Genomic DNA, 11,950 nt, shown 5'->3' on the forward strand with positions numbered 1-11,950 from the left:
AAGGCCCAGAGGCATCCCTCCCAGATACCCATCTAAATGTGGAGACAGACAACGTCCAAACAAATACGCTTTAATGTAGTTCTTAAATACGTCAGACAAAGAATGAGACAAATAATTGTCTACCTCTGGTCTGCATCTGAGAACAAGATCTCTTGTCTGCAGAATGGGATGTTGGCATGTTATTGCTGTGTGTGTATGCTTCTGTATGGCAGCAGATGCTGCTCTGTTACGGCAGAAATTGCAAATTAAATAAAACACAGAAACATCACTTCTTTAATATGTTCTGTCTTAAGAAAACTTCTAGAGCTTCATACTTAAATTGCATCAGCTGATTCTAGCCATAACGTAGATCTTGTATCTTCATGCGAGCACCATGCACAGTGACTAGTGAGGCAGAAAGGTCTTTGCTGGTGTTGCGTTTTACAGATAAACAAAAGAGGTGGGTTAATAGTATTTTGCATGTGGATTTGAGTTTGTGTTATTGGCACATCAAAGCCAGGTGTGCCACAAGAGACGCTGCTTTGCTAATGAGAACTGGAGGCTGTGAGGATGAAGCCTTCAATTAGGAAGCAGGGACACATGAAAGAGCCTTACAGTATGAAGGAGACTGTCTGTCTACCAAAACCTTAAAAGGAACTTTCAGAGATGCAAAGCTTCATTGTGGGATTTTGTTTTGCATATCAGCCAATGCAAAAAGAAAAAAAATTGTTGGACCATTTTATTTTTTTCAAGTTATTGTGCTCCAACCTGATATAATGATGGGCTGGACAAAACAACAAACGTAACATTTTTAATACACTTTTGCAAACACAGTGCAGATTGCGTACTTGTTAGCCACATATGCTTAAGAGTTAAGCTCTTTTCCATGAGGTGTTCACATTTTTTGGACCTATAAGAGCAAATTAAGGAGCTTGTCTTATTGGTGTTCCCTCTGTGAAAGCTGTGATTGCCATGGTCCCCCTCCCTCCCCTATAGCCCACACACCCTCCATTACTTCTGCCCCCTCTCTGTCTGCAGTCATCACAAAACAAGACGATGTCTCCAAACACATTGTCTCTACGTCTTTGATAGGTCGTTGATAACAGACTTACAGACTGATGGGGCTGGCTGATCTTGCTGAATATAAAGCAAGCCGCATCAGTTGCAAAGCCATTCAAGGACAGCAGAGACTGACAGCAAGCAGCCCCAGTAGAAGTTCCTCCATTTTACTTGTGAACTTGAATTCAGATTTTTTTCTGACCTTTCACTATGGCTGCGTTCTTCGCTGTGGCTCTCGTGGCTCTGGCTTGTCCCTTAATGGCATTTGACTTGGGTCAGTCTACACGTTGCGTCACCATCCCCAACCAGATGAAGGTCTGCAAAGATGTTGGATACTCAGAGATGCGGCTGCCCAACTTTTTGGGCCACAGTAACCTGGAAGGAGAAGTGGTGCCACGTTCAGAGGACTGGAGGCCCCTGTTGCAGACCGGCTGCCACCCTCAAGCCCAGGCCTTCCTCTGCTCCCTTATTGCCCCCGTCTGTCTTGATACGTACGTAGATTTTTTTGGTTCTTTGAAAATCATTACCTTCGTAAAACGTTGCCTTTATTTGCATCATGATTGCAGTTACTGTTGGTCATTGTGTAACATTTTCTCTTTCTTTCCCTCAGTTTTATCCAGCCCTGCCGTAGTCTGTGTGTGGCAGTGAGGGACAGTTGTGCCCCAGTGCTTGCCTGCCAGGGACATCCGTGGCCTGAGACTCTTGACTGTGACCGCTTCCCTGCAGAGGAAGACATGTGTCTTTCTCCCCATGTGAAATTCAGCCACTTTGCTAAAGGTAAAGACTAATTATTAACATGTTGTTTTACTTCATTGTTTGTCATCCAATTGGAAACATACACTACTGTGTGCTTGCTCTGTCAGATTACCTGCAGTTACTTTATGTCCTACAGTTATATTAAACAGTGTTTAATCTATTTCACAGACTTACCCAAACCTGCCTGCCAGCACTGTCCTTCTGTGGATGATGCTCCTGCAATGAAAACAGTCCTGGATGCATTTTGCCACCACGACTTTGGTATGTTTTACAGTTATTTCTAAAAGCTAATCTACTTTATATTTTGCAGTTTCGCATCACATGTTCAATTTTCCAGCTGCTAATTATGTCATTCCTCTTCTCCACAGCTGTGACGGCCAAACTTCACCGTCTTCGTCTTCCCTCAGGAGAGCCAGAATTTGAGATAGAGGGCCGGGTTGAGTTTATTCGTCAGGGACCTCTATTGCCTTATGACACCCGGCATCTGCTCCATCAGTGGCTCCTCATCAACTGTAGATGTGCCAGCGCTCTTGTGCGTCCTGGGCGATCACAGCTTTACGTGCTGACCGGTTCAGTGCAGCCTGACGGCACACTAGCTCTATCTCGTCTCTTCCCTTGGCACAGAAAGGATGCAAACATCGCACTGGCCATTCGCAAGTGGAAGCACCACAGATGTTGAATGGACATGAAAAAAAAACTGGAGCTCTGAGTCTGTGTTTGTAGATTTAAAATCACATAATGATGAATGTCTTACATATTTCCTCACTTGAAAAGCTAAAAAATTTTGGACGAAATCAAGGAGGAATTTTGAGAAGGAGCGTCCATTTTAACCCTTTAATGCACAGTGTGGGTCAGGAGATACCCATTTTCCATTGGATTTGGGTCAGTTTTGACCCATGTTGCGCATCAAAGGGTTATGGGACTTTTGTAAAGGAAGATAAATGGATATAAGAACAGAGATGGATTCATAACACAATTTGCTTCCCTCAGAGCTCATTATCTCATGTCTACTTTCTTAGCACACAGTAATAGGATGCACTCAAACCTGTACATAGTATATAATAGATGTAAATTGATAGTAGATTATATTTTCTATAAGGATAATGGTGTATTTATAACATCTTTTTAATGTGTGTGTTTTGTGAAAAAAAGATGACAATAAAATATTTGTCCATTAAAACTGTTTTGCAGGGTTTTTTTTTTCTTTTCCATATTCCTTAACTTTTTATAGACCGGTGTATGTATTTATTTCTATGCCTCACTGGTTCACTGTTTTCACCACAAGATGAAACACTAATGGAGAAATGGAGCTAATGGTGTATTTTTATGGTACTTAAAGGGTACAGAGGCAAAGTATTATGCATTGTAGAAAAAAAGAATATGCATGCATTAACGTCAATGTGGATTTTCTTCCATTTCTGCCTGAAAAGTGGCTCTGCGTAAGAAGTCTAATTGAAATGACTCATGACTGTATTCACAGCAGACTATGTAGCACTAATGAGAAGATAAATCACTCACTTTACATTTGAATAGCCTCGTTTTTTACTACCAGGCTGAGCAGACCTTGCTGAGGTTGCTGGACAATACTTCTTTTTATTTGCCATTCAGTTTAATGTTGTAGCCTTCACAGATGATGTCTTGGAGTTTCAAATAAATGCTGAATTTTTGAATATTTTTATGGGCTCCAGTAAGTGCTAATTTGCTCAAATGTATGAGTTTGTTTTCCCCTGGGGATAGTGGAGTTGCAGTGAAGTCATAGCGCCATTATTCCTGGTAGTTTAATAATAGTGTATCAGGCTTTTGATGTGATGTGATTCTACAGCATGAAAAGTGTATTGGGACTTTTTTCAACATGAAGTTGAATGGGAACATTTGGAGACCTTGCATTGTTTTTGGTTTCACTATTGCAACTATTTCTTTAAAAAAACATTTTTTACTAATACTTTTTATCTTTTTTTCCTCATACACTTGGCATGGTTGCCAAACACAACAAATTAAAGTTTTTATACATCCGTTACACTAATGTTCATTACTTTAAATTGTCAGAGCCGGTCTGCATTTGCATAGTGCTTTTTCCACCTCAGTTAATTTTGACCGCTCTTGGCTGAGCATTTAACTAGGCGTAGCTTGTGACGCACACAGAAAAATAATTTGTACCCTCTGCAAACCAATTTGTTTAATCAGCAACGTCATCATTGTACATTTTAGCCTCTGCTAGAGTAACTCTGATAGCAAAACTACTGTACTCATCATCTGAGTCTTCACTACACGAAGGAAATCATGAAACAAGGTAAGGAGGCAAAAACAAATACATTATTTTAAAATATCGGGAGGAGTTGGGGTGGCTAAACTATATATTTTTTTCTCTTTCAGTTTGGTTTGCAGTTCTTATGCTGGTGTACCTGAACTTTTCCATGAGGGCTGGCACTGTCCCGATATGTGGCTATGGCCAGGCTGAGTGCCAGGTCCCTTCACTGGCAGATCTCTTTGACAGGGTCATACAACAGTCCTCAAGAATGCATGGCATCTCTAGTGACCTGCACTCCCAATTTGTGAGTTTTTTCATGCTTGACATTAATCATCCATCACCATCCATCACTCTTTGTGTGCCATTTATTCACCATCAATCACCCTCGTTTGAGTTGACTTTTTTTTCAACCTCTGGCAACAATCTGTGGTTGTATGTGTTTAATCTACACAGGAGCAATATTTCTTTCCTAACAAGAACCTGATAGGAAAACGGAAATGTCACACATATGGGATACTAACACCAGATGACAAAGAGAATGCACAAAGACTCGGAGTGAGTGTTAATATGACATACAGCTATACAGGCACAGACGTAATGTCAAAAATATAGCAAAACAGTTCTTGCATGATGCCTGGACCACACCTTTACCACCAAACTATTTAAGCCCTCCTTTCACGTGCAGAGAGAAGAACTGACAGAGGTGATTCTGATGCTGCTGGGGGCCTGGAGTGATCCCCTGTCACAACTCTACTGGAGCATGTCTCAGGATCAGAATCAAGACTTCAACCACTACACCTCTAACAAGGCACTGGAGATCACTGATATGGTGCATGAGCTGAGAGACGGAGTGACAAAAATGGCTGAGAAGGTAAAGATCCCCTTATGGTTGCTGTGCCTATAGATGTGTAATGTGATCATATGTATTTTTATTTCTTTATAGTTTGAGGGTAAACATTCAGAAGACTTTCTTTGGCTGTAATGTCTCACATTTCAGTTAGAAGTTATCACTTTGTATTCACTGTGCATCTGATTTGGTCTATTTTTAATGTTTGCTGGGAGAAAGTATTCAATAAAAATATGGCAAATTGGCAGTGCTTATGAGCTATGTGTCTTCTCAAGAGACTTTATTTTCAATCACCCACATACATCTATTATCTTTGAGCATTCCTGGAAGGATCTAATATATCAACTTTGATTCTGTCCACGTCAGATGAAGTTGGAGGGTGTGCTTGGTAACACTGTGGGCTACGTCTCTCCAGAGAGTTTGGTCCCCTCTTCTGCTTTTTCTTTCTACAAACAGGGAGAGCTCGACTCAGTGGACCATCACGACCTACTCTACTGCCTCCGCAGAGACTCCAACAAAGTCAAAAATTATCTCCGTATCCTGAAATGCACCACCCTTCCAGGACTGGACTGTTGATGCTGCAGTGATAGCAAATCCTAGTGAGATTTATTTAAAATTTCACCTAAAAAACCCGGGTTTGTCTCTCATTCACTTTTAAGTATGCTTCGTGTTCTTACTGTAGATGCTTAAATTCCTAATGCATTCCTTGTGTGCGTTTGTGTGTCCTCTTGGACTATTATTGCTAGAGCTAATTAAGCAATTTTGCTTTTGAGCATTGAGCATAAAAAGATAAAAAAAAATAAAAACATGTCCTCATTATCTTTTTTTGTCATTTTCTTTTTAATGGGACGGCATATTTATAGAAATGCTAAATGGTTTTATAGTAGAGTGTTCATTAGCATCAAAATTAGAATAATGTGGAGATCATGATTTATTAAAACACTTTATTTACAGTTAATATTTTCATTCAAGATCATGAAAAAGAAATATTTACAAAGTATAGCCAGTGAAATATGACTTCCAAAAGGATTATAAACGGAGTATTAGTGTAAAGCTCACCGAAACATGAAATATAAAAAAAAGTTTGATATGCAAATGGAAGTAAATGGAGTGACTCATTTGGGCCTTTAAGTGATTGCAATTACAACTGAAGAGTGCAGAATTTTTCCTGGAAATACTTGTCAGTGTAGTAACCGTGAAATTGCTTACTGGAGCCTGTGAAATGCAATAAGATAATAACTGACCAAGCAGTTGAGCCTATTTACATTCATGATGTAACAAAACGTGACATGCATTGAAGGAAAAGTTAATATTATCAGTGTTAGTCTTCACAGACAGTGTATTCCATCCATATTTGTCTAACATCCCTCCAGTATTGCAGTCTTTTTAGAGGGTTTTAGGGATCTAAGAAAGTCACTTTTACTATCCACCTATATTGGCCTCTCATGTGTCCCTAGTACTCTTCTGTGCTGGCGATCTCTCTGTTTTTGCATTAGTGTGATTTTGTGATGGTTCTTCCTCTTCCTGAGCGAGACCTCGGGCCATGAGCTCATCCATTGGGGAGCGAATGTTATGAACCTCCTTCTCCCTACAGTTTCTCCACTTCATTCGACGGTTCTGGAACCAGATCTTTACCTAGAAGGAACAGGAGAGGGGAAAACATTTTAGTTCAACTGGCTTACTCCATTTATTTTAGCTGTGCTAGTAGCGTAGCTCGAAGGAGGGCAATATTTAGCTGTCAGTATGCTACTTTCCAAACTGAAGTATGTGGGTAAATGGATTACTATGGAGTTTTGTTCAGAAAAACATGACACACCGAGGAAAAACACTTTTCACTCCATCCTTTTATTCTTCCTCCAGTACCTTTTACTTGTCCTGTAAAATATGGTCATTCTGTGACTTTCCATTTGGCTCCACCATGCTGTTCGCATGTAGATCTCATGGAGTTACTGTCACAGTGGTGGATTGTTTAAGCCAATAGTCATGAGGAAAACCATGATGCAATTCCAATTTCATTACCTGTGACTCCTTGAGACTCAGATCTGCTGCCAGTTTGTTTCTGTCCGTCTTGCTGATGTACTTCTGTCTCCGAAAGGTTCTCTCCAGCTCCTTCCTCTGTTCTTCAGAGAACACAGCCCTCCTAAGGATTCCTCTTCGTGATTTAGGACTTATATTAGCAGACCACATTTGAATATTGGCACCCTCTGAAATATACATTACAACAAAAACAGCACATACAGATGAGTTTCAGTGTCACCTAAACGTCTTGGATGTTTAGAGAATCATTGATAGTACAGTAATTATCAATGTTAAATGGTTCTTCTCTGGCCCATGTACAGGTTGTTACAATCGTAATGTCAGTGTAGCTTCATAAAATACATGTGGAGAGAGGTGGTTTGCTGTGAATGGGGAATAAACAGCTAAATTAAGGATTAATATGCCTGGATAATTTTCTCAGGTTATTCAGGATTTGGATATTTTTATGTTAAGGGTACAAATCTGATCCAGTCCCCAGTCAGTATGTATCACTCTAACAACCGTCCCACATTTCCTCCATTTCCAAACCAAGATGATAGCTGTTTTGGTCACACTCACTTTATCACTCACTTTTGATTTCTCTCTTTCTGTTTGTCCAATTTAACAAAGTGGGGGTGACTAAAGAGAATAGAAAGCCACTTCAACTGAGGAAAAAAGGGATTTGGTGACCTGTGAGGACCAATCCCACGCTGCTTCACTCACAGGTGCACGCACAACAAAAGTCAAGTGGAACAATTTATCCAATCTATTCAACTTTGGCTTTTTAATCTGTACGACAAATCTGCACATAGACCACCTCTACGGAGCACAAAATAGGTTTGGACATGCTTCTCACTTCTCTATTGGAGCTCAATAGCGTTCACTTAAATAGCTGATTACCAGGTCATTCCTGGGCAACGTGTGTGTCTACCCTACTGGGCCAACTATAGAGCACTGTGGGACACCAACAATAGAGCCGTTCAATGGAAATGCCATTACTCGAAGGCTCCGTGGCCCAACACTAAATCTTTTCTCTTGCAAGTTTGAGGCCAGTTTGTATGTGAAGATGAGCTCGAATAAGTCTATAAAAGTCACTTTCATTGAATGCTTTATGTCCTAGTCAAGAGGTCTCCAATGGGCAGGAATGAGAGTTGAAGGACAGGAGAAAGGAGGGGGGTCGGCGAACCAGGCTGTTTAGCCACACAATGGGCGGGGGATGTTCCTCGTCCAGCCCTCTTCTGCAGAGAAATGGGCGAGTTTTTTTTTGTGCTGAGTGGAGTTCATTGCTGCAGTGAAAAATTGCAGTGAGGTCGCGTGTGGATGGTGGAGTGAAAGTGCCAATTGGTCACGGCTGGAGTTGGCATTGTTTTGTTGCCGGGCACTGTGGGAAAGTGTCAGCCTACTAAGAGGACTCCAGGGACGTGTGGGATGAGGGCTTTCTGATTTGTGTTATTTTCCACAACTCTTGACAGGCATCATCGGATGCAGCAACTAATAACTTCCAATTGCTCAGGGACAATGCCCAAATAAGACAAGCGCTCGACTTGATTAATTCTACTAGACTTTCTACACAAGCCCTATCAGATATGCGCTGAAACATTTCAGGCACACATTTACATTTTCCATCTGTGGAAAATGTAAACATCTCAGGTACACTTATATCTCTCCTGGTTGTTGTCACACTTAATTTAGCTTGAAGATTTAACTTCAAACTGTTGGGATTCACTTCTAGTATTATTTTAATGTGCTGAGGGTGTGCAAAGCTTTGAAACAATTTACCTTACTCAACAGACAGAATCCACACTTGGTAATTATCTTAATATGACAGAAGACAAGCTGTTTATTAGCATTGCATATTTGCGCTAGTAAACGTGTGTATTTGCAAGTACAAAACAGGGGGCCTCTGGGACTCTTAAAAGCCTTGCAACCCACCCCTCTTCCCCGTCCTAAACAGCCGTGAATGGTTATGAATAGAGCTGTGCAGAGTTGAACGGCGAATTAGCTCTTTGGCATTGCATCAGTAATTAGCTGTGGAGAGCATGGGAGACCCTGCTGCTAATGCTTAGAGAGTAGCTGAGGCATTGCTGATGAGGCATAAAACACTCACTGGAGAAGACAGGAGGGGGGCTGGACCCACCGCAGCATGCCAACAGATACTGCGGGCTGCGCAGGAAAACACTGCTCAGCACACCTGCAAAGAAAGATAGGGACGGTCAGATATAGAAATGTCCTAGCCAGGTGTGAGATGTGTATACGGACTGTTCTTGAATTACTGCTAGTTTTTAACAGCATTTGCAGACCAACTTTGTGTCATTTTAAGAACAAGTTTGTTTGAAAGTTTAAAATGGAATTGTCTGAATTATATTTGGGTAATGGAAATGACCAAGTGATGATTACAAATCTAAAATATTTGTAAAAGTTTGCAGGTTTTGTAGTTTAAAAAAAAGAATGTTTAAACTGTTTGTAGATTGATATCTGTTACTTGTTTTCTGTCATGCTCCATAGTAAATTTTGTTAAATGCTACTTTACTGAATTTTATTTGTAGTTTAAAGTGAAATTTGGAGTCTGTCCCATCAGACATTTACACTGTGATCGACAATTGAAATTGTAGTTAATAGTTGATATCATAAATATGTTTTACTTTCATAGTTTTCATTAATATACGTTCGGAGAGAATATTTTTTCTGCATTTTTGTATACAAATTCACAACAATCTGCTCCTTAATGGCAGCATGTCGATGACTCACCCCACTTAACTGTAACTTCTAAAAATGTATAGAATCTACCTTTACATCATACAAAAATGATCAATATTTTCCAGCCTAATTTAACAAATGAAGCAGTATTTATTCTGTACGTTTTGTTAGAAAGAAGAGATAAAAGGAAGAGAAAAAAACCAAACAAAAAGTGCTGTTTGAGTGTAAAGATGTTCAAAACCCTTGACATAATCTGAAGACATTAGAATTTGTTCAAAAGTCTGCCTGCAATAGAAATCTCACTTTAAAAAATCCGTTAACCTGAGTGTGGAAGAAGCGGTCCTCGTAAGTCTTTGACCTGCTGGGGACTGTTGGTCTGGCTGTGATAGGCTCCATGCTCAGGGCCCCAGCTTCTCCTCGGACGTTCACATGCTGCTCGTCTCAGGTGTCCACTCGTCGTCCCCTCTGGACGGGCTGAAGGTGTCTGCAGCAGATTGTCGATAAGAAAACTCTTTCCTGAGCTCCCAAAGCCCGGTAAAGCGGGAGGAAAGCCTGCCATATTCCTTCTGGTACAGCTCTGAACTGAAACCATCCTGTTCACACAGTGACCCGAACACTTGAGTTCCCTCTTCAGCAGTCACAGCTCAGTGACACTAAATTCTCCTTTAATCCCCTCTTGAGTGACCAGGCCAACTTCATTAAACTCTGAAGAAAACAAAAGTTCTCTGCTCTTCCTCTTTCGGGCCTGCACTTTGCTACAGGGCCGCGTCGTGATTGGCTGAGAGGCTCTAATGTGCTTCTCAATTCAGATAAGGCTGGGGCCTTTCTGGAGTGGCAGAAGGTGGGACAGGCTCATTCATTATGTCAACTAGCCTATTAAATGATAGACACCAGAGACAATGCAGTGCTGGCCAAAGTTTAACATGCACCAAACAGTCTTCTCCAGTAGTAAATAGTTTTCTCTTTTCTCCAGCCTCCCTCAGAGCTCCATTGTGCACCACACAAACCCCTGAGCAGTTCATTTGAAATGTGCTTTTTTTCTTTCAGTTTAATTTCAGAAACTCTCTGCTCTCTGCGGGTTGTCTCGGTTGCAAAAGGATTCAAAAACAAGCCACGTTTCTGTCAATAAGTGGGCTGATGGTGAAATGTGATCATGACATTTTCTCCCCCCATCATCAACTAATTTCAAGAAGCTGATGAAAAGTTCTGATCCTTTTCCTGGGAATTACGCCCCCAAGGATACCTCACACTGCTTTACAAGATGGCCAGAATTTTTTTTTCATGAAGTTTGATCTCTTAATGAATTTATTACTTATTACACTTGTATCGTTCAGTTTTCCCCCCCAGCTTTATGCAAGGAGTAAGTGTAAGGATGGAATTTACTGGTATATTAAAGTCTTTGAAATTGAATTTCTGAAACTGAACATTGCATAAAATGAAAGGTTCCCATGGATACTTCATAATCCTAACAGACAGTTTGTTTCTCTGAGGCAGTTTTTCTGTTGCATATAATTGTGGATAGTAAACCCTATATCATTAAAAAGATATGTTTAACGATGAAAGACAACCTTGCAAACTGTTACTTATTCATTTTTTGGCAACAGTTTTATTTGTCTGTTAGTCAAAAGCTTAATTTTACATTCACAGATTGGTTTACAGAGAGATCCATGGAGCTCCACTGGCTGCAGACTCGAGCACTTCTATTTATTTATCCAGTCTTCAGTGCAGTTGTGGTTATATTTGCATTTTTGGGTGTTGCAACTGTACAAACGTGTAATGTTGTGCCATAAACACGTCCAATAAGAGGCTTGTGTAACCTTTCACACTGCAACTAATGATCCTCAACATCCTAATAGAAAGTCCAACAAGAGGGGCGACAGACCCAGAGTTTAGGCACAGTAAACAGGCATATCCACACTGCTCTATGAGTGTGTTAGGGGGGTGAGTGGGAGCTGCAGTCTGCACGTGTAGATACCTCATGCTGAGCATGGAAATTGGCCCAGACAGCTCAGCCTATTGTGTGACGGCCAGGGAGCCAAAGGTTGCTTGTAATCAAATTTGAGGTTTTATTCCTCAGACTGGTGGAGAAGGCACAGCGCTCTGTCACATGATGAGTGTTAGCAAGTCTGCGTGCACTATCCACTTTTGTGTAGTGAGTGTGTGTTAACATGCTACACATAGACAAGTGGCTGTGATAGACCCCCTAAGCTTTTTTTGTTTGCTGGAGAGTCATTTGTTTATATGACAGAAAACCGGAGGGAAGCCCACCCTCCTCTCCAGTGCTGCTCTTAACTGTATTGGTTTAGACGGCGAAAGCATCCTCGTTGTGCTGAAAGTTGCTTTTATGA

The 11,950-nt window shown here is 40.8% G+C and overlaps 3 protein-coding genes across 4 annotated transcripts; 2 read left to right on the forward strand and 1 right to left on the reverse strand.

Annotated features, from left to right (window-relative positions):
* Nucleotides 1–1,248: 1,248 nt before the first annotated feature.
* On the forward strand, nucleotides 1,249–2,836 carry szl (sizzled). The gene is made up of 4 exons (XM_023277176.3): nucleotides 1,249–1,529; nucleotides 1,649–1,815; nucleotides 1,963–2,055; nucleotides 2,163–2,836. The coding sequence occupies exons 1-4, from the start codon at nucleotides 1,249–1,251 to the stop codon at nucleotides 2,471–2,473; spliced, it is 852 nt and encodes a 283-aa protein (XP_023132944.1). The 3' UTR covers nucleotides 2,474–2,836.
* A 1,108-nt stretch (nucleotides 2,837–3,944) lies between these two features.
* On the forward strand, nucleotides 3,945–5,708 carry LOC111573136 (prolactin-like). Of its 2 annotated transcripts, none has more exons than XM_023277153.3 (5): nucleotides 3,945–4,084; nucleotides 4,168–4,346; nucleotides 4,496–4,597; nucleotides 4,728–4,913; nucleotides 5,256–5,708. In XM_023277153.3, the coding sequence occupies exons 1-5, from the start codon at nucleotides 4,075–4,077 to the stop codon at nucleotides 5,463–5,465; spliced, it is 687 nt and encodes a 228-aa protein (XP_023132921.2). In that variant the 5' UTR covers nucleotides 3,945–4,074; the 3' UTR covers nucleotides 5,466–5,708. The 2 variants fall into 2 exon arrangements, with proteins under 2 accessions (XP_023132921.2, XP_035807293.2); XM_035951400.2 differs by having other exon boundaries at nucleotides 5,346–5,708.
* A 110-nt stretch (nucleotides 5,709–5,818) lies between these two features.
* dbx2 (developing brain homeobox 2) lies at nucleotides 5,819–10,289 on the reverse strand. Its single transcript, XM_035951401.2, has 4 exons — nucleotides 9,924–10,289; nucleotides 9,013–9,096; nucleotides 6,909–7,093; nucleotides 5,819–6,524 (listed from the first exon to the last, which is right to left on the reverse strand). The coding sequence occupies exons 1-4, from the start codon at nucleotides 10,192–10,194 to the stop codon at nucleotides 6,333–6,335; spliced, it is 732 nt and encodes a 243-aa protein (XP_035807294.1). The 5' UTR covers nucleotides 10,195–10,289; the 3' UTR covers nucleotides 5,819–6,332.
* Nucleotides 10,290–11,950: the final 1,661 nt, after the last annotated feature.

The sequence above is a fragment of the Amphiprion ocellaris genome, chromosome 3 (assembly GCF_022539595.1).
Source record: "Amphiprion ocellaris isolate individual 3 ecotype Okinawa chromosome 3, ASM2253959v1, whole genome shotgun sequence".
NCBI classification, from domain to species: Eukaryota; Metazoa; Chordata; class Actinopteri; family Pomacentridae; genus Amphiprion; species Amphiprion ocellaris.

Bases quoted from the DNA above. Each gene is read 5' to 3' on its own strand.
- LOC111573136 (XM_023277153.3), top strand. The intron at 4,347-4,495 runs GTGAGTTTTTTC...TAATCTACACAG, and splicing joins GTGACCTGCACTCCCAATTT to GAGCAATATTTCTTTCCTAA. The intron at 4,598-4,727 runs GTGAGTGTTAAT...TTTCACGTGCAG, and splicing joins AGAATGCACAAAGACTCGGA to AGAGAAGAACTGACAGAGGT.
- dbx2 (XM_035951401.2), bottom strand. From the start codon at position 10,194: ATGGTTTCAGTTCAGAGCTGTACCAGAAGGAATATGGCAGGCTTTCCT. The intron at 9,097-9,923 runs GTTAACGGATTT...CTTTCTTTGCAG, and splicing joins ACCGCTTCTTCCACACTCAG to GTGTGCTGAGCAGTGTTTTC. The intron at 6,525-6,908 runs GTAATGAAATTG...TGTTCCTTCTAG, and splicing joins TGAGTCTCAAGGAGTCACAG to GTAAAGATCTGGTTCCAGAA.
- szl (XM_023277176.3), top strand. From the start codon at position 1,249: ATGGCTGCGTTCTTCGCTGTGGCTCTCGTGGCTCTGGCTTGTCCCTTA. The intron at 1,816-1,962 runs GTAAAGACTAAT...TCTATTTCACAG, and splicing joins ATTCAGCCACTTTGCTAAAG to ACTTACCCAAACCTGCCTGC. The intron at 2,056-2,162 runs GTATGTTTTACA...TCTTCTCCACAG, and splicing joins ATTTTGCCACCACGACTTTG to CTGTGACGGCCAAACTTCAC.